The 25,162-nt window shown below is 37.8% G+C and overlaps 1 protein-coding gene across 3 annotated transcripts in view; it reads left to right on the forward strand.

Moving 5' to 3' along the window:
- The window catches only part of Grm7 (glutamate metabotropic receptor 7), a 998,867-nt gene that overhangs the window by 483,277 nt on the left and 490,428 nt on the right, over positions 1-25,162 (forward strand). For all 3 annotated transcript variants that reach the window (XM_008854801.2, XM_008854803.1, XM_008854802.2), the window contains exons 3-4: positions 14,680-14,821; positions 22,824-22,978. In XM_008854801.2, coding sequence (XP_008853023.1) covers positions 14,680-14,821; positions 22,824-22,978 — 297 coding nt within the window. The remainder of the gene's footprint in view (positions 1-14,679; positions 14,822-22,823; positions 22,979-25,162) is intronic.

Genomic DNA, 25,162 nt, shown 5'->3' on the forward strand with positions numbered 1-25,162 from the left:
AACTGACCTTAACTAACCTCCCAGGGATCCTACGCCCTCTTCTGGCCTCCATGGGCATTGTACGAATCTCGCACTGACTCATTATGTGAAAAGGCATAGTTATGAAAGAGTTATCAAACATTTTCACCATTTATGAGTTTGGTAGCCTCCCCCAGGAACTGTAAGCCTTCCACTAATTCTGCTGTATTGTTTTATTAAAAGAAATGTGATAGAGGGAAGACTGTGGTCAGAAGGTGAGGAAAATCTCATCAGAGCTGCTAAGGTAATAGTTCTGCACTGCAGGTCAAGAATTCTCACTTTTTGTAAAAGTTGTAGAGGAGGGTGAATATTAGTGAAAGAACCAGTGAATGATTTGAGCTGCTTAGTTCACTCATAGAAAAGTAGAACTTTTCTGATTTCATACTGTAGTACTGGAATAAATGTACACATACCTTACTGGCCAGTTAATAAAGGCCGAAGTATATCCTTAGAACTTCCATATTAGAAATATAATAGAATGGTATGTGTGTAGGTACATGTAAGTACGTGTGTGTATATATATCATACATATACACATGTAACAAACTTTCACAGATATATTTACTATATATATATATATATATATATATATTTGTTCTAATTTGAAGTCTTTGGATGGATTAATCTGTATGTGTCCCTACTTATTGCACAGAGACACAGAGAAATCCTTAAAAAGCCAGTATCTGGAGACAAGTGGCAATTGTTTGTGACTGGCTCGAATACTTTAGTTACAGGAAAGACCAGTGACAGTGAAAAATCAGCCAATTTCTTAGCTCTTGTTCAGGGAAAGGAACAGCTTGCCTTCCCAAGGCTTCCTGAATCGGAGCATATTCTTGATTAACCCACTCACGACCTGCCAAGATACCAGCTGTTAGGAAGAACTTGATGTTCTGTGCTGGGATTTCAGTGGTAAGCTAAGTTCAGCACAGGTGCAGAGGGCATCACTGTTTTGAAAGAGAATTAAAAAAGGAAAGGTGCCTCATTAGTATGTATTCCTGTGGGAATTGGTGGGGCATTTGTCTTTCACATTGATAACTGTCTCCCCTGCCTGAAACTCGGAGCGTCTGTAACATAGCAGTTGATTAGTGCATATGTTTTGGATGAATGAAGGGGTAAATATGTGAATATAAAAATAGCAAGGGAAGTAACTCGTAGTACAACATCACAAAGGGAAAGACAATCCAAACAGGAATTCAGAGAGCTTAGTTTCAGCTTCAGCTCTGATACTTGAGTCCTTGCACTTTCTGAGTGAGTCTCATCTTTTACACAATAGCAGAAATGTGCTAAATGGCCTTTCTGTCTTAGAGTCTGAAGTCAAGTCAGCTAGACTCTGAACACATTTGTTCAAGAGCATTAAGCCTCTGTACCTCAAATTTCAGTGCAGCTGATCCTCTGGCCAAACAATGGCGCTGAAATTCCACAGCACATTTAATGAGGGCTTGCTTCCCAATATTTCTTGGCTAAAAGATGCATTGAACTCACTCCATAGTAACATGTGAAGATAATGATCAAGTTCTGCTCTTAAAGTGTGGTTCCCTGGATGAGCACCAGCAAGAAGTTTCTCGTGATCAGTATCACAAAATCTTGTGCAACACAAGTCTGACTGTACAAGGCTAGGACTGCTGTCCTTGGACTTCACTGGCCTCAAACCCCTCTCTCCACATTCTGCAGGATGTTCTATAAGTTCTTGTCCTGAGTACATTTTTAGGGTGTTCATTTGCTCTTGTTTCATTCTTTCCTACCTTTCACCTTTCAATACAGAAAGTCAGATGGGTTTCTCAAAGATTATGCAGAAGTAGCAGCTAAAAACCTTTGGGAGGCCAGTCAGGTATCTCCGCAAGTCTGTCTCTCTCACCTGAGTCTTTATCCTTCAGTACAGTTTCCAGTTCGTGCATGTCTTCTTCCTTGTGTCCTACCAGCCCATAATTCGTCCCCAAATCCACGGCTGATGGTTGCTTTTGTACCTGCTTTCTGTTGCAGAACATGAGTGCTCGGGCTCTTCTTTATGATCTTCTTGATAGTTTTCTTCACATTTAGGAAATTTCTCTCCCTTTTGACTAATGCCAGAATTCTTTGAAGGCGAAGATCATTTATGACTGTTTCCATTTGTTAAGTACAGAAAACGGCCCAGAGATATCTTATTCTGGAAGGTGTTTCTTTCGACTCTCTTCTTGGGAAGGAGTTGATTGCTGTTTCAGCTCAGTAATGCCTGACACTAGGGCCTCTGTTTAGATTTTTTTCTGGTTTATCAGCCTTGAAAGTGGACTTTCATCCTTTTATTTACAGTTCAGTGGTAGGTGCCAGGAGGATGGCATTTTATTCAGACATCATCGTGTACCCACAGCTAGAAGAAAGCCATGCTGTGTTCTTTCTCTACTCCCGCTTCAAAAGAGCAAATTTTTTCCAAAAGTATCACCTACAAATTTGTGCTTTAAGAGTCTTGCGGTCATTGATACTTGAAAAGACACTTGAATACAGCTGACATCTCTGATGTGACCCGTGATAAGGGTTGCTTGGGAATACAAACCTCAGCATCTTAAGCAAAAGCAGGGCACGGATATCAAAGATTCAACTGGAGTGGCAACTGGGCAGTCTTATTCACATTCACCTTGGCCTTTCCCTCCCAAGATCTTTTTCACACATGTGGACCATCAACCTCAGATTGGCTTCATCTTTATAGTCTTTGCTTCCTCTATGGAGATGTCGTGGTCATCTTTAACCCCTTGCTCTGTAACTTTTCCTGGTTAGATGTGAACAAATGTCTATTCGTCCAGATAGAGGACTAATGACAGAGCAAACAAATGATTCCACCCACGTCTAGCTCAGTGAGCAGTTGAGTTTATTGGGTTACTTACAGGCATGTGGATGATAAGTTAATTAGAGGAGAATGGATGACTCAAAGGCAGTTGCATCACTGAAATTCCTACCGAGTGTGGGTGGCTAAAAGCTGCATATGGTGAACTCTCTATACCGGCAGGCAGCTTGGTTGATCTGAGTCTGTTCCCCAGCAATTGTAAACTTGGAAAGGGGGTTTCCTAAATCTGTTTCAGGAACTTCCTGAGATTTGTGAGTTTTTGAACTTTCTGTTTCACTTGTTTCCTGTGTTAAGGAGTCAATAACGTCCAAGACAAAGTTTCAATTTAGAGAAAACAGCTGAATCACGCCCTTATATTCCATTTATTTTCTTCTCCATTTATAAAGTATAATATATGAGGGGAAGAGCAAAATTTAGCCATTTAGCACAAAATATTGAAAGATGAAAGTTCTAGTACTAGCCTATAACAAAATGACTTTATTTAACTTCAGAACATCCATTTATACCTGCTTCACAGGGTTGGGTGGCATTGAATATATTAATAAATATAAGGCAATTGGAACAGCCTCTCACTTGGAGAAGGATCTCCCTATGAATGAGACTTCCAACTAAGATCAGTATTGTTCTTCATTTGCCCACATATGAGTTTGGTGGTTATACCGAGGCTCCTACTGCTAACATATTTTATTCCTTTTGAAAAATCTTGCAGAACTTTGCACCCAATAGTCTGGGTATTTGCTAAATTGACTTGGCATATCTAAGTAATAGACCTCATCAGTAGTAGAAGCTCCTGGAGGACCGAACTGCTAACTGTAAATTGTTTCCTCTTACTTCTATTTTTGGATGGAAAAAGAATCTATAATCACTTAGGAGAGGAAAGTATTTTATTGGAAACAGTCTGTACTCTGGCTCCAGTGGTCCCTCTTCCTATTACAGATTGCTCCCTACCAGAGGAAGACAAAACTGACCAGTTTTCAGCTCTAAATCAAGAAAAGATTGATTTCTGAGAATCAAATTCTATTAACTCAATAGCTTGTGTCTTCTAAGACACTGGAAATTGGCCTTCTCAGGCAGGCTATGGTGCAGAGAATGGAAATTTCTGTGATGTGACTACTTTGTTTTACAACTTTTAAGATGCTACAGTCCAGCTCTACATGGCTGAGACCCCTCCAGCAGTGGAAAGTTGCAGGGCTGTTGCGATGCACATTGACAGTTTATTTGTCAAGCAAAGGAATGTTCTTCAAAACTTTGATTCTTAGAACTGGAGAGATGGCTCTGTTGTTAAAAGCACTTGCTGCTGTTGGAGAGAATTTGGATTCAGTTCTCAGTACCCACATCAGCTCCTGGGGATTTTGTGTCCTTTTCTGACATCCATGAGGTACTCACATGCACGTGGTACACATACATACACCCAAGCCCCATGTATACGTGTAAAAATTTTTAAGCCTTTTAAAAATTATTATTTTTTCTATTTTTTCTATTTTATGTGTATTACATTCATGTATGTAAAGGCACCAGTGTTGTGCAATGGCTGCGGAGGTCAGAAAAGGCATCAGTTACAAATGGTTGTTAGCCCCCACGTGGGTGCTGGGAACTGAACCTGGGTCCTCTGCAAGTGCAGCTAGTGCTCCTAACTGCCGGCTCATCTCTCCAGCCCCAGCTTTATGTAAACTATTTTTAAATCTGAAAAAAAGTTATATTCTCGGGCTTTAGCTGCTGTACAAATATTTCCTCATTACACCTGGCTTTTGTGCAGCTCAGCATCAGATATGTCACAGTGGGCAGACTGAATCTCCTGGGAGAGACTTACTGGGAGACGATGTATAATGAAGAAGGAAATTTGCATTCAATAGGACCACAGCTTGGGGTGCAAGTGTGATCGTATATGCTGAGTCATCATAATGGAGGCATAATCCAGCTGAACAACAGTGTGTGGGATGGGGGATATATATGAGGGGGTATTCATTATTGGTAGGCCCCCAGGGCACATGTTTCCTTTTCTTACACTGACCCATTTCAGAAATACCATACTTTGTCTGAATTGCATGCATGAGTTGAAGTCATCTACCCATAATCTAAGTAAATGAAGGGATTTTCTGTCCAGCAGGTACAATGGTAGCCTTCCAAGAGCAGATAAAAACAGCATGCTTACCACTCTTCCTCTGTTTTCCCATCTTCTTTCTTTGTTCCTCTTTTAGCTTTATGAGTTTGTTCATCCCCATTACTGTGCTAATCACCCATATCTCTCTTCTTTTGAGGTGTTTGATGTGGCTCACCTGTGGGCAGTTCTCAGTAAAGAGTGGCCAGCTATCCCACGCTGCAGTATTGAACCTCCACGCATCAGTCACCCCAGTTTGGGAGGGGTGATCCACAGTCCAAGAGTGTGGACCTCCCTCTGCTAATGTAGTCACCAAATAGAGTTTGGTCTCATTTGCTTAATCACTCAGCTGTAATTGAGCCTGATGGGAAGCTGGCTGTCTATCCAGAATGCTTCCCCTTCTCCCGCAGAGAAGGTGGGAAAGTAGCCATATCTTCTTGCCAGCAGCCCCAGGACAGTTTACAGATGATTTCAACCTCTCACTCTCCATAATGCCTTCCAGACTTGGAGGAGTTATGGAATGGAGATAGTGGTAACCACTAACTACAGGGACCTTTCCCATTGTTCTTTTTCTGCACCATTGTGTCCTTTATAACAAAGCATAATGATCCATCCCCTTCCTTTCTTCTCCCTATTCTATCATCCAAAGAGCTTTTTTGGGCTAGAATGTCAACATACAAATCCCCCTCCTACCATAATTGGCCCTAACTGATAAAGAGGTACCCATGTGAGTGTTTCTCAGCATCTGCTCCCATGACCACCTGCAGCAGGTACTCCTAGCATGGTCTCCAAACCAGCAGCACCAGCAGCACCTGGGAATTGAATACCATGATAATTGAGTGCCAGATTCCAACTCAAGACTTTTGGAGGGACATGTACATTCAAGCTGTAGCACCTGCATTCAAAGGTTCATCTTCATCTCCTCTAAGGAAGCAGAACAAATAAGTTGAAGGGATAAGTTACAATCACCAGATTAATTAGTATTTACTTTGGGGTAGATGCTTTTAGCTAATGTAAATGTTCAGTTTCTCCTTGTATTTCCCTTCATGAACTTCAGCATTTCCCTGTACATGTGTCTGGCAAGCAGTAGTTAATATTGATTTCTCCTTTCCCCCGTGCCCCTGCTATTTGGGATTGCTATGCCAGCATATTTCATTCTTTCTCGTTTATTCATTTACTCATTCTGACATTTACATTGATATGAAATCGTAGTTTAACACTAGCATTGTTTACTTTTTGTCCCTAGTGATTTCATTTTGCTTACTGGAAGCTTTCATGTTGGCTCCTGGGACTATTTGATATGCACCTTTCATTTGCATTCATTCATTCATTCATTCATTCATTCAAACATTCATTTGCTCCTATGCACTTCTTCCTTCTTCACACTGAATCCCAGGTAATTCTTGTATGTATGACCCTAGTCTCAGATACATCCATTTTTCAATAGAGACATTGTTTATTCTGAACAATGGATACTAGGAGTGCTTGTTGCTGTGATGTATCATTGCTTCTAGACCCTCTCTGGGGAGAGTACAGGCATGCCCATGTGTGTATATTAGCATATAAATGCAGGTATCACCCTTTCTCTCCAGAGTGTGAGTTTTTGTTAACATACCTGACTAGAACTATCTTTTTCTAAATTTATTATTTTTATTTTATGTTTATGAGTGTATTGCCTGCATGTATGTAAGTGTACCTGTGATATGCAATGCCTGCAAAGGTCAGAAGAGGTGCTGGATCCCCTGGAACAGGAGCTGGTTGTTAGCTGTCATGAGGGTGCTGGGATTCAGTCCTGGGTCCTTTGCAAGAACAGCCAGTGCTCTTAACCACTGAGCCATCTCTCCAGCCCCACTCTAAGTACTTTGGCAGGGCTCATGCCACCTTACCCTTTTGCTTTAATGAAAACGTTTTCTGGCAGCAAGAAATCTGGTTTCTGTTATTATTTTCTTTCACTTTGTTCAATTCAGGTATGGAAAGTGGTTTCAGAATTTCAGAATTGTGAAGCTACATCCCTGTGAAAAAGAAATTAACAAATCATAATAATATTTTATGCAAAATTATTTTTGCCCTTAACCATCGCATTTCCAATCAAAATACTATTTTTGAAAATTGACTTTGATCAGCTCCTTTTCTACACATTTCCTTAGAGAAGTTCTTTTACATTTATAATACAGTGAGGTTCATTGTCACAGTTGGTAGGGATCCCTGGTGTAATCCATGTAGAGTCACGTAAAGTGTGGTTATAGTAATGACTTGTTCTGAAGCAGCACTGTGTCAGGCCTTTATTGCCCTGCACCCACCATGCCATGAACAGCACCACACAGAACATGTCTATCACCATGCAGTCTTTTCTTGTGGTATTGCTTGAGTCAGTCTCCTCCCCATCTGCTAAGCCCTGTTATCCACTGCTCTCTCCTCCAGCCAGTTCTGCATTTCACAGGATATTATAATCATACAGCTACACTGTACGCGGTCTTTGGAGTTCTCCATGTAATGCAGCTCAGATACCTTATGCTCTTACATAAAGAAATGGCTTCTATTGCTACAGTTTGTCTACCCACTTATCTATTAAAAGGTTGTTTATTTTTATTGGTGGTGATTATACATAAAATTGTTTTTGAACATGGACATTTCTATCAAAAGAAATCTTCTGTTCACTTGGAGAAAGGGCCTAGAGTAAGACCTGCTTCTTAAAATGGTAAGGGCCATTTTAAGCATCTGCAGACTATCAAACCAATTTCTGAAGTGGCAGCACCATTGTGAAGTCGCACCGACAATGAATGTTTCTGTGTGCTGAAACTTTTTCAGCATTTGGTATTGTTAGGCAGCTGTTTGGATTAATCAGCTCTAAAACGTGTGCATTGTTATAGCCTATGACTTTAATGAACACTTCTCTCATGTTTGCTGTTACATATCCTTTCCTATGCCTTTTCTAAATGTCAAAGTGTTAGTTGAGATATTTTTGCCCCATTTTTTTTTGTTTGTTAGCACATTGCTGAGTTTAAGCATTAGCCCAGAGAGACGTTATTATCTGACTTGTGATTTTATCACAGATTGTAAATTTACTCAAAGTTTGCTTCATCAGTTTTTTATTTGTAGATTTTATTTTTGATATTGGATCTAGAAATTGATCACTAAACACAAAGTCATAAGTTTTCCCCTTTATTGTTTTGAAAGTTTTCTAGACTTTTGTTATATACTTGGGTCTGTCTTCCATGTAGAGTACAATTCTATAAACAGTATTAGGTATTTGTTGACATTTGTTTTTACCATACATCCATAGCCAATTCTTTCAACATCATTTGGTGAAGAGTGCCCTTTCTTCTTTGATGGCCTGATGCATTTTGCACACAGTCTATTGACGTTGTTTGCATTACTTTCTTTCTGAAACTCGCCTTGCCCCTCAATCAGATATCTGTAATTTTACCGGTGCAATCCCATCTTAAATACTGCAGCTTCTTGTGAAATCTTGAAATTGAATGGCATTAGTCTTCAATTTTGTTTTTCTTCTTAGAATTGTTTTGTCCACTGTATTTATTTTACCTTTCCATATAAATGTAGAATTAGCTCTTGATTGACATCTCATTACATCTGTAAATAAAAATGAAGAGAAATTATTCAAATTTTTAAAACTTATTTTAGTTGTGCTACATTGCTTTCAGCATTCAGATTCTGCACATATTTCATTATGCCCGAATTGGTTTTTTGCTTCTATTGTTAGTGATGTTATTTACAATCTAATATTAACTTTTTCCTTGCTGACAGGCATCTACATGATTGGCTTTGCACATGGAGTTTGTATTCAATAACTTATTTCAGTCACTTAATAGCTTATGGAGATTTCAGTAGTTATTTGAGGGAATGGGTGTTCTACACAGTCATGTTATGTGGAACACAGGCAAATTTGCTTTTTCCTTTGCAGTCTACATAGCTTTCTTGTTTTTTTTTTCTGGCAAGGACTTCAATGCAATGTTGAGAAGAAGGCCACTTTGCCCAGTTTTCGTCCAATGTGTGATGCAATGCTTGCTGTAGGCTTCTTATATATGTCTGATTTTAGGCTAATGAAGTTCTCTTCTGTCCCTAGTTTATGTTTTTTTTATTGACTGTATACTGAATTTTGTTAGATACTTTTTCTGCTTGTATTGATCAGGCAGCTTGGTTTTTAATTTTTTTAATGTAGAGAATTATAATGATTGATTTTTCAGATAGTGAAATAGCATTGCACTCCTTGGATGAAACCTACTCAGTAATGATGTATTACTGGGTTTGTTCTGTCAACTTTTTAATAATATTTTATTTATTCTTTGAAAATTTCATACATATATACTATGTGGTTTGATCATATCCATTCCCAGACACCTGCCTCCCTCCAACTTCCTTCTCATTTCCTCATCCTAAATCCCTGTTTTATTTATTTTGACGGTTTTTAAATCATTATGAGTGTTTTCCTTTTTATATATTTTATTTATTATTTTTATTGTATGTGTAGGAGTGTATTGCCTACATGTGTGTAAGTGTACCTATGTCGTGCGATACCCGCAGAGGTCAGAAGAAGGTGTCAGATCCCCTGGAACTGGAGTTACAGATGGTGGTTAACCACCATGTGGGTGCTGGGAATTGAACCTCATCAAGAGCAGTCAGTGCTCTTAATCACTGAGCCAGCTCTCTAGCCCCCAAGTGTTTTCTTCTAAAACTTTTTACATACTTAATTTTTTATCTACTGGTATGTTTTAATTTGTTTTACCTCTACATGTATTTGCAGAGAATTTGAAATATGAAAGAAAAAATCCAAGCACATTTAAGAAACCAATCTATATATACAGGATCCACAGGCTACGTTAATAAATGATTATTGTGAATCTTTTCACTTTCAGTACTCTTTTGGCAATGTGAAGCCATCAACAAATCTCAATTACCAACAGAAGTATGCTGTCTTTCCTCATGTCAGTTGGTGATATAGTGAAATAGACCAGCGTCTTTAATACTTTGAAACTTCTTTTTAGCTATTTTTCTGGCACTTTAAGTTAAAGGAGAGTTACTAAATTTTGGTCTCCCACAAAAAATTTATGAACATTTCTATGTCTAAGATTAAAGGCAACTTAGTACACTCATTCATGTAAGTGCATCACATGTGGGCCTGGTACCCAGAGAGATCAGAAGAGGGTAATGGATCTCCTGGCACTGGAGTTAAAGACCATTGTGATCTGCCATGTGTGTGCTGAAAACTAAACCTCGGTCCTTACCAAAAGCATCAAGTTCTCTCAACCACTAAGCCATCTCTCCAGCCCCATTTCCTATATTTAACACTGATGTTTGAGTTTTAAACATAGAAAACACTTGCTGAGACTTTAGTCAACAGTTGCAATGACCTAAATTATTTTGAAACGACATGAATTTTGAAGGGGCAAGGGTGAGATGACAAAATTGTAGGAGAGCTCTGGTTGAAACTGTGGTGGTTCCTGCTTCAGGGCTGGGAAGCTAGTTTTAGTCATTTGTGCTGGCCACATGGTCAGAGGCAAAATCGAAGTGGCCCTTGTCAGAGAAGCCACGTTGGAATGTCTACAGTTCCCACTTTTTCGCTTTCTATTGTTTTGAGGGGGGCCCCATATGGAGCACTGCTTTCTTCTCTTCTTGTCCTCCTTGCATGGAGTCAGAATTGTCACTCTTTCTTATCAAGATGATACCATGAGATAACCCTGCTCTTCACTGTCTGTCCCCTCCACAATGCTCCATAAGGTCAGAGTGGATGTGGATTTTGTTTTGTTTTGCTTTGATTTAAAAAAAATATTGAAAGTTTTGTGATTTTCATGCAACATAATTTGATGGTATTCAGAGCCCCTCCCCCATCTGCACCTCCCCTCACTGCCTCCACCCTATTCAAAGTACTCTATTATATCTATAATAGGGCCTATATAATCTGATTTGTGTTTCCATGTCTCTCAGTGCGAGTCCATCCACTGCAGCAGGTCAACCTACCAATAATCCCTTCCCTGTAAGAAGAGACTATCTCTCCCCATTCCAGCACCAATCAGTTGCCAAAAGTTCCTTAGGTTGGATTAGGATTTCTTAGACACTTCCTCATGTCTGTGCTGGAATTTTGTCTGGCTTGAGCTTGTATGGGACTTGAGTATGCTGTCACAATGACTGTGAATTCATATGTATAACTGACCAGGAGTCTGGAAAACTGTTTCCTTGTGGTTATCTACCCTCACCCCGACCCATACTCTTAGCCTTTCCCCTACTCTTCACCAATGATATCTGAGCTTTGGGAGGCAGAGGTTTGACATCATTGTCCTATTCAGGGATAGGGCACTGCGAGCTCTTGTTCTCTGCACATTGACCAGTTTCTGTGTTCATCACCATCTGCTGCATAAGAAAATCTCTATGGTGAGACTTGAGAGGTACATTCATCTTATGTATAGCGATTGCATTGAAAATTTGTTGCTTAGAGTTAAATGCCTCACAGACTATAATTCTCTGCACTTTACCAGTTGTGGAACTCTATATAAGTTTACATCTGTTGCAAAAAAGCATCTTTGATGAGGGGTGAGGCGTGCACTTATCTGCAAATATGAGGATGTATATTGGGATTACAGTAAGAAATTACATTGGTCTAGGGCTGAGGCAAAAGTAGGTTTTTCTGTAGGATCTATGACCTCTCTAGTCATATATATTTGACTATGTCTACACTACAACAAATAAGTCCCCTGCCATTGAGTGGGACTGGATTTTAATTCAATAGCTATTGATTACCCCGACATAAAAGTGCCACTATTGTTCCAAGAGTGATAGTTTGCTATTAGGTAGATTGTTGTTTATTAGTTTTTTCAGCTGAGAAGGACCATTGCTTGGTTTTCTCCCTTGACAGCTTGTATAGTATCCTCTGATAACATGAGTTAGTCTTCAGGGAGGAGGCTTCCAGTTCACTTCCAGCTCCATTGCTCCAAGTTCTTTGTCTGAAGTATGGTCTGTCTTCAAAAATAGGGTCTTACCTTCAATAATCTGTATTATTTTGCAAGTCCTAGGGCTACTGACAACTGGAAGGGAGATTTCTCCTGCCTGGCACTGTGTTTTTTGTAGAAACAAAATCATGGCATTTGCAGGTAAATGGATGGAACTGGAAAGCATTATACTTAAGTGAAGTAACACAGACTTATAAAAATAAGTGATGTATGTTCTCTCTAATTTGTGATTGTTAGCATCAAATCCTTAGATGTGAGTATATACCCTGATATAACCACAAGAGCCAGGGAAGTGGAAAGGGACCTTGGGTGTGAAAGAGAAAAAGGAGCTAGAGAGGGGGAATTGCAGGTGACAAGTATTTCAAGAGGATAATGGGGAAAAGGTAAATACTTTAATTGGGAAGAGATTAGGGAGGGTCATACAGGGGGAGTGAGAGGTGAGATAAATAATGTTTAATGGTGTGGAAAAAAACAAAGGGAAATATACTATTTCAAAATCCTACTGAAAAAAAATGAGCGCATATGTATAGCTGAAGACGGTATAAAAGAATTCACGTTTGATTACACCTGGACTACTGTCCATAGCTCAGATTAAGAGCTCAGGATGCCCAACAGTCCATATACATCCTAAGCTTACCCTATAGGGTGGGAGCATCTTCCTGTGTTTCACAGTGTTTGCATGATTTGAGTGGGTATTAAGTTGTCCTGATTTCATGAAATGAGTTGTTTTCTCCTTTTGGCCCATGAAGCATCTTTTGTAGATGGTTTCACATCTCCATTCATGGATTGGTGGAGTTCATGAGTAAAATCATTTTCTTTCTTTTGGAATGTTTTTATAAACCATAAATTTTATGGTTTTAATTTATGTGGGATTATTCAGATTACATGTTTTTCATTCAGTTTCGGCAATTTGTATATTTCAAATAAGTTTGCAATTCCATTCATGTAGCTGTGTTTCTGGACATAAATGTATTCATCATACCCCATCAGTTCCATTTATTCAGATCAGCAAAGGTATTTCTCTTTTATTCCTCGTGCAGTCTTTTGAGACTTCCTTCTCATTATCCTATTAGGGATTTATCGGTTTATCAATTTTTTGATCATTTCCAAGAAAATTAAATTTTATTGCAGTCCTTTTCTCTTTTTTCTCCTTCAAAATTCATTGATTTTTGCTTTAATTTTATTGTATCTTTCTTATTTTTGATATTTATTCTGTTGAATAAATATAAAAAATAAGCTCTCTCCTCATAAAATGGAAGCTTAGGGTACTGACTGTAGATGTTTCTTGATTTCTAATATAAGCATGTATTGATATGATTTCCTTCTAAACACTTCTTCTTCTGTCATGTAGTAATTTCAATGTACTATAGTTTTATTTTCAGTTAGTCAAATATTTAATTTGCCTTGATACTTTCTCTTTGGCCAATGGGTTATTTACAACGGTGCTGTTAATTTTTCAAATATTTGAATCTCCCTGTGACCTTTGTTATGAATTTGCACCTTGTTATGAACTAAGAACATACTTTATATTATTTCTGTATGTTATCTTTCTTTCTATTTAATGGCTCAGATAGGGTCTATTTTATTGAATCTCTGAGTTGCACTTAGGAGTATCTACTCTTTCAGTGTTGGTTTTAGAAATGTCAATAGGTCAAACTCATTGACAATATCTGGGACCTCCATATATTGAAGCAGGTTGAGAACCACTTAGCATAGAATTGATACTGACATTAGACCACAGTGGAGTCTGAATTTACAGTTAGAGTATATGCTTTTATGCAGAAGCCTAGTTGTACCCACCCAGTTGTTTATTCTTTAGGTGTGAGTGGATTATAAATACCTCCCCACTGAGTAACAAGCATATCAAGGCATTCTGCTTGTTCTCACTCCGAATTCTTCTGCCCCTTGGTCTTCATAATTTTTTTTCCAACAAATGTATTCTCTATATCTTTCATCCAAGGTAGACTTTCTGAAGAAAGCATACTAGGAGAATACTAGGTCCAGAAACAACTGCTATGCAAGAAGTAGAATAAGATGAAGTCCACTGATTGCTCAGTAAACTGCCTCCCATTTCTCACCTTGACATTCATCCATTCATCATGTCGATCAGGATCATGAAGACTCTGAGAAGTGTGGAGTCAGAGTATCTATTTAATGCCCCCTTTCTCTAACAAGAAGTGGGGAACATTAACTATCCTAATACATCACAATGTTTCTAAGAAGAAGAACTGTGGTATGTGAAACAAATTTTTGGTGGCTTGACCTATGGTATGATGATTCATGAAGTTTTGCTTGTATGATTTATGGTAGTTCCTATTGGTGTCTTTGTCATTTTATTTCATTAGAGATGATATTTAAAATTTGAGATTTATATGAGAGGAAAAAAGAACATTCTGGGAATCCAAAGTTCAGAAGAGTCCTATGCATAAACATGAGCAATATATCATCCAGGTTCTTTTACTTTAATGTAATAGATAACATTCACTTTAAGATCTCCACCCCACCCATGTTTCTGCTAGCCTACACCTACATCCTCAGAGTTAATACCACTAGTGTTCCTGGGAAGTACTGGCCATTTAAAAATGCATTGCAAAGGCAGGTTGCATATGTTGTGTGATTTCCACAAATCTCTCAGACTCAGCATGGCCTCTTATGTGCTCCTGAGCCACAGGCCTCACCAAGCAAGTTTCGCATACTCAGCGTTCGCTCTCCTCAACTATCTTCCTTGGCTCCTTTGCTATCTCTGTGGGAACTTTATTGACACTCTGCTTTCTTTTCTTGAACAGGTGGGCTCTGCATTGCCCAGTCCGTGAGAATCCCCCAAGAGCGCAAAGACAGGACCATTGACTTTGATAGGATTATCAAACAGCTCTTGGACACCCCCAACTCCAGGGCCGTCGTGATTTTTGCCAACGATGAGGATATAAAGTAAGGATGACTGGTGAAACTCGTTACTATGCATGCTGCAGCTTTAGAAGGCAGAAAGATGAGGATGCTGGCAAGGAGGAAAGATAGCATCAGATCAGAACTGTAATTACACAGTAGCAAATTCTTAGGTGCTTTCTTTCCCCGCACAGGTAGTCAGCCACAGAAGCAGCAGCACATTGCTGTCTTGTCGTTTCTATTAACAACGAAATGCTTTCAATTATTGGCATTGAGAAAAACACTAGACCTTTTAAAAATTGTGTTATTAAAAACAAATATAGCAGGCTTTTATCCCCCACATGGTTCTTATTAGTGCAAAAGACAAAGGTTTATAATTGTAGTTTTATTGCTCTGTGCTCAAACTCAGTATGTTTAGAATGCAATCTGTCATATGTGCACATTCTCTAATCCACTTCATGCTCTTTCTTTTCTACATTCTTCTCCCTTACATTCAAAACTTTACTTGTAAACTAGTCTTCCCTTTTTGACTAGCTGTTTGATTCATAGCCATGCCATGCATAGCCACTCGTTAGATCATTTCTAGAACACAATAGTCCCTGTTTGCTTTTTGAAAACTATCAACCTGATCCAGAATCTTTATTCATGTCTCTTCTGGAATAAATACTAATTAAATCTGACTGAAAAGCCTAAAAGAATCCTATAACAGTATCCCGCTGCCCCCTGGCCAAACGCCTCCTACCTGTATCCTAGCTGACAAAGGGTTTTGTGATTGGAAGGGTTCATGATTGGTCTCTGGTGTGTTATGCTGGACAATCTGTATTGTTGCTGGATGTCATGCCCATGGTCAGTGTATAATCACCCCATGTGTACTGTATGCATCTTCTCTGCACCTAGCTTGCCTAAGCACTTTATCTTGGAAAATCCTGAGCAGTACCTGTGGATCTGTTCAGACTTTTCAACCTCCATGTAAAGTTTCATTTTACTATATACAACACTTCATCTAGCTTTTGACTTGTGGACAAACTTTTAATCGTAGACATTCATAGTTACAAATAATAAGGCCGTAGCAAATTTCCTTTTCCAGAAGTATGTATGCCTAACTACAAATCTGGAAATCATAGTATTAATAGATAATATGTAATATGCAAATATATTATAATGGTATATAATATTTCCAACTTAAATAGAATCTTACATATCTCTTAGACATTTGTATTGTAGCTTCATCATTTTTCATACTCCAAGTAAATTCATAGAAAGTACTAAGACAAAGATGTGATAATTTGTAAAATATAAAAAGTGAGGGGCAAGAGAGACAGCTCAAAGGTCAAGAGCGAGTATTGTTCTTGCAGAGGACCTGGGTTCAGTTCCCAGTACTTGTGTCACATGGTTCACAAGTACCTGCAATTCCAGCTCCAGGGGCTCCAATGCCCTCTTCTGGACTCAGCTATTACTTGCACTCATATGTGCACATACCCGCACACAGATGCTCACACATACACATAAAGAACAATAAAACAGTCTTTTAAAAGATGTGAACAATGAATACTGTCAATACAGAAACATGTCAGTTTATCGCTTCCTGCTGTGGAAGAGCTGTGCTTAAATCTTTATCTCCCTTGTGTTTCGAAGTTGTGTGTTCTTGAATTTGAAGTTAATTTATTTCTCCCAGGAAAATTTGAAAGGATCAGACCGTTATTTCTTCTTCCTTGAAGTTTTTCAAGGTCACTTTCAGCAGCTTTGTTTCCCCTTCCTTGCCCCACAATACGTTAGGATCTCCCCATCCTCCTCCTGTGAAGCTCTGATCACAAGTAAGTTCGCAGAACCATTACATGGGAAAGTATTGACCTTGAACCTGAGAATATGTACTACTTACATTTTCTACTATCTCTTCTTGGCCAGTTTTCTTCTTCTGGATTCAAATTTCTTTGGGTCTCCATTTTCCCATCAGTAAAATGACAATCTTTTTTAAAGTATTTGAGTCTGTTTTAATATTCATCTCTAAAATATTTAAATTATTATGCTGGAAGTCAGTGATTATGTAGTGGAGGTGCTAAAAGAAGGATTACTAAAGACAAGAGAAAACTGTTGGAAGGTAATGGCTCTGTTAATTCTTTCCTTCTTTTTCCTTTGCCTCTTCTTTTTGGAACAGGGTTTTGCTCATAGCTCAGACTGGCCTGAATTCACAGTGATTCTCCTGCCTCAACTTCCTGAGTGCTGGGAGTACAGGTGTGTACCATCATGCCTGAGCTGTTGTTATATCCTGATTGCAATAATAGTTTCAGGGATATGCACATTTGTACTTTTTATATATGTGAGTTTATTTATTATGTCACTTTTATACTTTTTGTACTTAAAAAAAATCTGTCCTCAGGAAGTATTTTCTAATCTCATCTTGCTCTCTGAATATGTTGCGTGTAATATAGGGCAGTGGGCTGTTTCTTTTTTCCCGATTCTAGATCTGTACCTTTTCTTACACCTAATTTAAATGCTTGGTCTTTCCCACTTCCATATCCCAAAGCCTTCTCCAGTGTGGCTTCATCAGGTAAGACCTCTGAACAGAGTAATTCTAGAAAATTCTTCAGAATACTTTAATTTCTTAGCTTATGCCATTGGTGCTGTTTCATATTGTTGAACAGTTCTGTTAGCATCTTTGTTCTTTCTCTATTAGTCGATAGCCTCTATTAGCCCATATAATATTTTAAAAGACTTTGATATCCCTTATATCTATCCTGGTGTTAAGAAAGCAGTTACTGTGCAGTCGATGGAATTGAATGAATGAGTGAAATGACAATTCTAGTGCCTTTTGCTTAATGATCTAAGTGAAAGATTTTTTTTTCTGGACTTTATGGTCCAGCAACTTTATGGTTTTCTGTTTGTTCCTATTTCTGTTTCTCTGTCTCTGTCTCTGCCTCCCTCCTTTCCTTTCTTCTTTCCTCCCTTCCTCCCCTCTCTCTTCACAACTCATTTTGTAACCCAAGTTGGCCTTTAACCCATGATCTTCCTACCTCATCCTCTGATTACTTGGGTTGGAAGTATGGGGTCCCCTGCCAGGTTTACATTTTGGTTCTGTTTTGTGATTTTAGACCTCACGTACTCATACCCAGTTATCCAAGCTAACCCTTGTATCAGGTTATCCAGCAAGTCAGATTGCTTCTCTCCTGTGTCTTCCCCCTTGCTATCTCTTCTCTATCTGCTGAACCATGTCTGTTTCTCAGGTTCTCTTTCATATATGCTTTTCTGGGAAAACCATTTGGCTGACACTTAAATGTCTTGTTTCCCTCCTTACACAGTGCTGCTTGTGCTACTCTGGGGTTTTCTTAGTCCTCTCTTTGTGTTTTAATTATTTATGAGGTTTTATTATCATTTATTTTTATGTTAAAAACATTTTGAGGGTGGTTGAGATAGCATCTCCCCTGTAGCCTTAGCTGCCCTGGAACTCACTATGTAGACCAGACTGGTCTCAGTATCAGAGACCCACATGCCTCTTCTTCCCCTCTGCTGGGATTAAAGGTGTACACAACCACTTCCAACCAAGTACTGTTTTATAATACTGGTCTTTGTGTTCTAGTTTTTTGCCAATATTCTTAACATGCTTATCAGTCATCTTAATAAATCTTTCTCTCACCGACTTTTTATATTTGCTAAATATGTGATGCATTGGTAGCATACAGCCTCATCTTTAGTTTTAAAAGGATGTATTTCAGGTAGCTCTTGTGACTTTTGTTTATAATATTTGTGAACTAAAGGTAGAATGTGGTATAGATTTTGGGTGTAAAATGTACATGATCACTCATAAAATGTGTGTATTCTTTGTATGGTGAGTTTGATTTATACAGTGAATATTATTGTGTATTGAGATTTATGTGATAACAATTTACTTTTTGAACATAGTCATAAAAGGCAGGTGCATATGTTTCTTCTGAAATGAGTTTTTAAAAGCAGAGCCATCTGAAGAGAACAGATAACTCATAATGTTATGATTCCTTTTTCTCAAAATATGTACACTAGAGATGGAGGATTTTGAGAATTCTTGCAACATTAACTTCAAATACTTTGAGAATAGCAATAAGAAGACATTAGCGATTCAGTTTTGAAGGGAAGCTAAATGCTAAATCAGTCATGGATACTGATAATTTGGATTTTAAGGGAGAGCAAAATCTTTCTTTGAAATGCTTCTCTGCTGGTAAAAGTAACACATGAGTACTGTAAAAGCATGAGAAGTAAGGAGAGGCAGTGTGTTGTTGCTTTTAAAAGTCAAAGGATGGGGCATATTTTACTTTGCCCCAGTTATAGGGAAAATTAAAAGCCAGAAAAAATAATCGCAATTATTGAAAAAATATTTTACATACCCTATAGTCTCAAGATCTAGAGACAGCTATAATAAAATATTAGTTTAACATTTATAATAACTTTGAAACACACTAAAGATTTCCTCAAACAATGAAGATTGCTTCAAACTCTACATGAGACATTTTACAATACAGATTATTATTTACTAATTTTTCTTACATTAAGTATTTTAAATTGTTTAACATGTTTATCTTTGAGTAAATTGAAGCTCTTACATAAATATTTTCTTCTAAAAATGTTTTTATTGTCACATGTGTTTTGTCCTATCCTGTTGTTCGTGACTTCTCCCTCCCTAACTTTGGCTTCACTGTCAGAAATCAGTACTACTTCTCCAGCATTATTAATAACAAATTATCATCTCCTATTTTCTGTGTTCGAATAAAATTGTGTATTTTAACTATGTGCACACACATACACAGAAGCACATACAAGCGCATATTGCCCCATTTTTATTTTATAGGAACTGAAAAATTATTCGTAGTTTTTAAAAATTGTGACATTTCTCTTTTAACATCTTTGGAAGTTCAAATTAAATGCACACACACACACGCACACATATATTGGGTTGTTCCATCATTTATTGGTTTTATTAGTTGTCCCATTATTTATCTGTGCTTTATTTTTGTGAAAACAATAAATACACAAAAATAGATCTATTTATTTATTTACTCTGTCTGTGTGCATATGTCAGAGGACACCTTTCAGGAGTCTGTTTTCTCCATCTGTCATATGCATCACAAGAATTGTAGTCAGTTTGACAAGCTTAGTGGCAAGCACCTTTATCCACTAAGCTGTATCACATACTTAATTGCAAAGGAAAACACTTCTGATGCAAAGAATTAGTTTCCTCTCCCAAGCCTCCACAGATCTGTTCTCTTGGGCAGTGTTTCAGCACTTGACACTTTTTCTTCTGATTTGTATGCATAATGCAGACAGGTACTTAGGAATTATTAATTTCAAGCACTGTCCACTCATTCATATTCTTAGGTATTCATAGTCTTAGGTCATTTGACTCTCCTCTAAGTTCCCAAACATCCTTATACTACATATACATCATATAAAATTAACATTTACATTATTATGAATATGTAAATGTCAAATACTGTTTTTGAGTTTTGCCTAAAGTTAATGTGACATGATTTTACCTGAGTAGTTTACTCTTAGTATTTTTCCATGTATGTCGCTGTTACAGGTCCATCACCTTTTCCCTCTGTACATATTTAGAAAGTCATCTGAAATGGATATTTTTTTCTGGACACATCTGTCCTGTAATAACCATCATTCAGTGTCAGTCTGGATCAGACGCCATGGTATTAGGATTCTTGTCTTTCTCTTGCACTCTGCTTTAATGTCAGTCAAGTGTTTGTTCTCTCTCCCTACTCAGCCCCTCTTTCTTGTTCTAGAAAGATTGCCTTTGCATATTCCTGGAGTACACCCTTAAATAACTCTTTTAAAAGGCTAATCTAAAGGAACACCTAAAGGCAAACCTATTTCAGAGCTAGAACTGAGCAGTTCTAGAGAGCTCATCAGTTAAGGACACTTGCTCTTCTTTCATAAAACCTGGGTTCACTTCCCAGCACCTATATCAGGCAGCTCACAACTGCATGTATACCCAGTTACAGTGGATCTGATGTCCTCTTCTGGCCTCCAAGTGTACCTGCACACATATGGTACACATCAACTTACACAAGTAGATACAAATAAAACTAAATAAATCTTTAGAAAGGAAAAATTACTTTGTATATTTAATGTCTAAAAATATCCTTATCCATACCCCATATATAATAGTTGGGGGTTTAAAGAATAGTCTCAAATTTAGCAAAACAACTCATATTTGTCCCAGAAATAATTTAGCCAATAGTCATGATTATTTATGGGTTAGAGAATTCTTAATGTGTTTGGAGTATGACAATCTAATTTGCCACTGGGGAAAAGAAACCTATGTCTCCCAAGAACACATGAAAATTCCTTTTGTATTGAGATTATTTATGTGCTTAATGTAGTAATTCTAGATTAAAAATTATTTTCTCTCAGATTCTAAAGTTACTACATTATTATTCTCTTCCCTTCATTTTTTTTCTCTCCAGAAGTTAATTTAATTTCTCTTTACTTGGTCAGAGGTTCTCTAAGATCTTACTTTTGTAACATACATTTTTTTGTTCTCTATTTCTTATACCAATTTTACTTTTTAAATTCTCAAACTCATCCTCTTAGTTTCTCACTTTAGTGATAATAGTTAATGAAATATATAAATAATACCTGAAAATATAGTCTTATTAGTAATAATTAATAAGCCACTGTTGAAAATTATCTTATTTTTCTGCATATTTGTTCTGGTACTCTTTTATATTTATTAACATTTTGTTTATACTTTAATTTTTGTTTTTTTTTATTTCTGGACAATTTTCTTAATATTCTTGTCTCACAATTACAATTCCATATTTTTGACATGCTGGAGCTATCTTATGTTACTTTTCCCCTTATCTATTGTTGATTATCTGTAGAATTCATAATTGAATGCATTTGTTATTTTGAACCTTCTCATATGTCATCTGCTGCCCATTCCACATTGTGGATCTTCTGTAACTATGGGGACTTGTGGCAGTTCACCATTGGGTGAGACACCACACTAGCCAGCTCTGGGTACATGGACTTATTAATTAATGGGATTTCCAGTAGTATCTTCTGGCACAACATTGGCTATTATATCGAAGGAACTCTTCCTGTGAAATCTGTGAATATTTTCAGGGATGGTCCAAAAATTTCCTTAAAAAACTGTTTTCTTCCTGGCACAACATTATTTTGTAAGCCACAGTTTAGTGTTTTTAGAGCGCTTTACTATTTCCATACTTAATATAGAGTATCTAGGCATTCCTTTCCACCCCCACTCACATGCTGACACAACACTTTCTCATCTGCCTTTTCTTGATCTAGTGTTCACGGTATTAGGAAACAATATTTCATTAGAGCATCACAATTTTGTTTCCTACCTGGAAGAAAGAAAAAGTGGTCTGAATTTTCACATTTTGTATATTATTTTTCAACTAATCCTCATGTGTTTAACTCTGTTTGACACCTGGAATCTTCAAATCCTGAGAATCGAGAATTTGTGTGTGTTTGTGTTTGTGTGTATGTGAGTCCGTGTGTGTGTGATTGCACATGCTGCTCGTCTTTCACCTTTCTACAAGTCTTACCTTAACTTTATTACTAATAACTAGTTTCCCCTTTTCCTTTGATTTTTCTCTTACTGTCTTTGACATATAGAAACTATTTTATCTATAAACATAGTTTTTAATGTGAAAAGTAAAATTCTGTTTCTTTTAATAAATACCTTGAGAACCGTTTTTTATTGACGTACTATGTTCTAGAAATGAGATTTACCACCATGTCATTTTTACAGTTTTTAATGCTTGTGAATATGTATCTCCAGTTTATTGGGCACATATATATTTCTTTTTTCCATTTTGACTTTTAACCTCCTTTATTTTACTCAAGATACTTTGAAAATTTTATTTTTGGCTTAGAAATATCTTGCATATTCATTATATAACTTTTTGATAGACTTTCTACATTTCTCATTCATGTTTCAGGAAGTGGGATCACTTCCTCTCCCTGTACTTGATTTTGAATATACTTATGTTCTAATTTTACTCCTCAACCATTTTATGCTTCTCTGTGTTCCTTTCCATAGGCAGATCCTTGCAGCAGCCAAAAGAGCAGATCAAGTAGGCCATTTTCTCTGGGTGGGATCAGACAGCTGGGGATCCAAAGTCAACCCACTGCACCAGCATGAGGACATCGCAGAAGGAGCCATCACCATCCAGCCCAAGCGAGCAACCGTGGAAGGTATGGACTTTGTTGGTGCTGGGATATGTGAGGATAGAGGGCTGTCCATTCTGCTAGGTGGCCCTAAGCACCAGTCACTTCGATGTCTGGACACAATTTATACTGTGTGTTTTCCATCTTGGAGCCCTGGGATAGAAATGAAGCCTCACACTGGCTCTCTTCCTTCAGTCGACACTGCACTTTTGTAGAGATCAAGTTATTTTCATAATAATGTTGCAATTAGCACATATTCTCTTCTCATTCCATGCGAGCTTTCTGAGAAGAGAACATTACTATTAATAAGTCATGTCATAATAACATATCCAAGTGTATATGCAACTGTACTACAGTTTGGGGGGAAAACATTTTCCCTTTGAAATTTATCTTTTGCTTCTTTAGTGTGAAAACTACAAGAATTATATTCCTGTTCCTAACACAAGAGGCTGTGATAGAGGAACTCTGCCCCTAGCAGACACCAGCAGCTCCTCACTTTCCCAGGTCTCCAGTCTGTTTCCCCTAGCTTTTCTTATTTTCTGCCACCTCTTCTTTTTATTTTTTCATTCTTTGCTACTACAAAGGTTTTTGACAGAAATATTAATAGGAGTTGATAGATAGATAGATAGATAGATAGATAGATAGACAGATAGATAGATAGACGTTTTTGACAGAAATATTAATAGGAGTTGATAGATAGATAGATAGATAGACAGATAGATAGATAGACAGATAGATATTGACCTTTCCCTAGTCTAACGAAATGTGTTGATAACAGTTATAATTGTTTTCTTTAATTTGCAAAGAATGGTTATATCTAAGTGAAGACCCTGTGTAAAGGGAAAAGTGCTCCTCTGTGACACCCTGCTTTCTACTTCCTTTCTGTTGGATTAGATCTCCCGAGATTTCCTAACACACGTTTCGTACATCAAACTCAACCCTGTCCTCTTACTCAAAAGGGACAAAATATTTGCATTTCTTACTAGTCTCACTCTGTTCCAATCTAATTAATTATTTTCCCCAGAAGGTTACACGATCCATGTAGAGTTTTTAAAACAAATCAGGTTGTGGCTCTATCTGTCACTGATATTTTTCTGCACTATCTTGAGGAAATAATGATCCCGTGAGTTGTCCGTGTTTTCGTTGGGAGGCTTTGATTAATTCCTTCTGCTAACACATGCTGAGAGCAGATTGCCTATAGTACAAAGCAAGCCAGTGCGTTTACAGATGGATTGCTGTAATGAAAGATAAAATTTTCAACTGTCTGTACACCCTTTCAGTCAAAAATGTGTGCATCTGTACTTTAGGTCTTGCTGTGCTGAGTTAAGAAAACAGAAAATGGAGATTGCAAATGCTTACTCTCAAAGCATATAGATTTTGGTGAAGCTATCTGAAAGAAGCCAGTAATAGTAGAATCTGTGAAACATAGTGTGACGTAGGGCAGGGCATAAAACAGGTGTGGTGAAAGCTTTCCTACATCATGATGTAGTATTGGAAGTAAGGGAAGACTTCTTAAGGGAGGGGATGTAGGCAGTGGTGCCTGGAAGCTCACTAGGAAGACCGTGAGGAGGAAGACTTGTGGTGATGTGGACCCAGGAACAAAGGTAGACACCAAGAAGAACCTGCCACTGCTTTATCCTGGAACAGTCTTATGCTCTAGACGTATTGAACTTACCACATTCTCTCCATATAAGAAGACTCAGATGAGAAGACTACTGGTCACTATTGCATTGTTTGGCTTATCTGTTTACACTTTGGTTGGATATTAATTTGGCATGAAAAGCACCTGTGTTCATTGCTGTAACACCTAAGGTAATCAACGTACGCAGGGGAAAGTTCTGTTGTGTTTGATGATTTTAGAGGCTTCAGCTAGGGGTGGAATGGTCCCTTTGTTCTGGCTCTGGGGTTACCTTATCATGGTGGGAACACATGATACAGCATATCTGTTCCCATCATGGCCAAGAAGTAGATGAGAGAGGAGGTGTCTGGGGTCCTATTCATTCTCTTTCAGGGTGCACTTATAATGACCTCCAGACCTCCCTCTCTACCTCATTATCTTAAAGTTTTCTATCACTTCCCAATAGCATTACCCTGAGGACCAAACCTTGACTATCTGGACCTCAGGGAAACATCCAAGATACAAACTGTAACACTGACTTCGCTCAGTAAAACCCATCACCTGGCTTCGGTGATTAGTCAGTTTGCCTGGAT

The sequence above is a fragment of the Nannospalax galili genome, unplaced genomic scaffold, assembly GCF_000622305.1.
Source record: "Nannospalax galili isolate Female #2095 unplaced genomic scaffold, S.galili_v1.0 scaffold406, whole genome shotgun sequence".
Lineage (NCBI taxonomy): Eukaryota > Metazoa > Chordata > Mammalia > Rodentia > Spalacidae > Nannospalax > Nannospalax galili.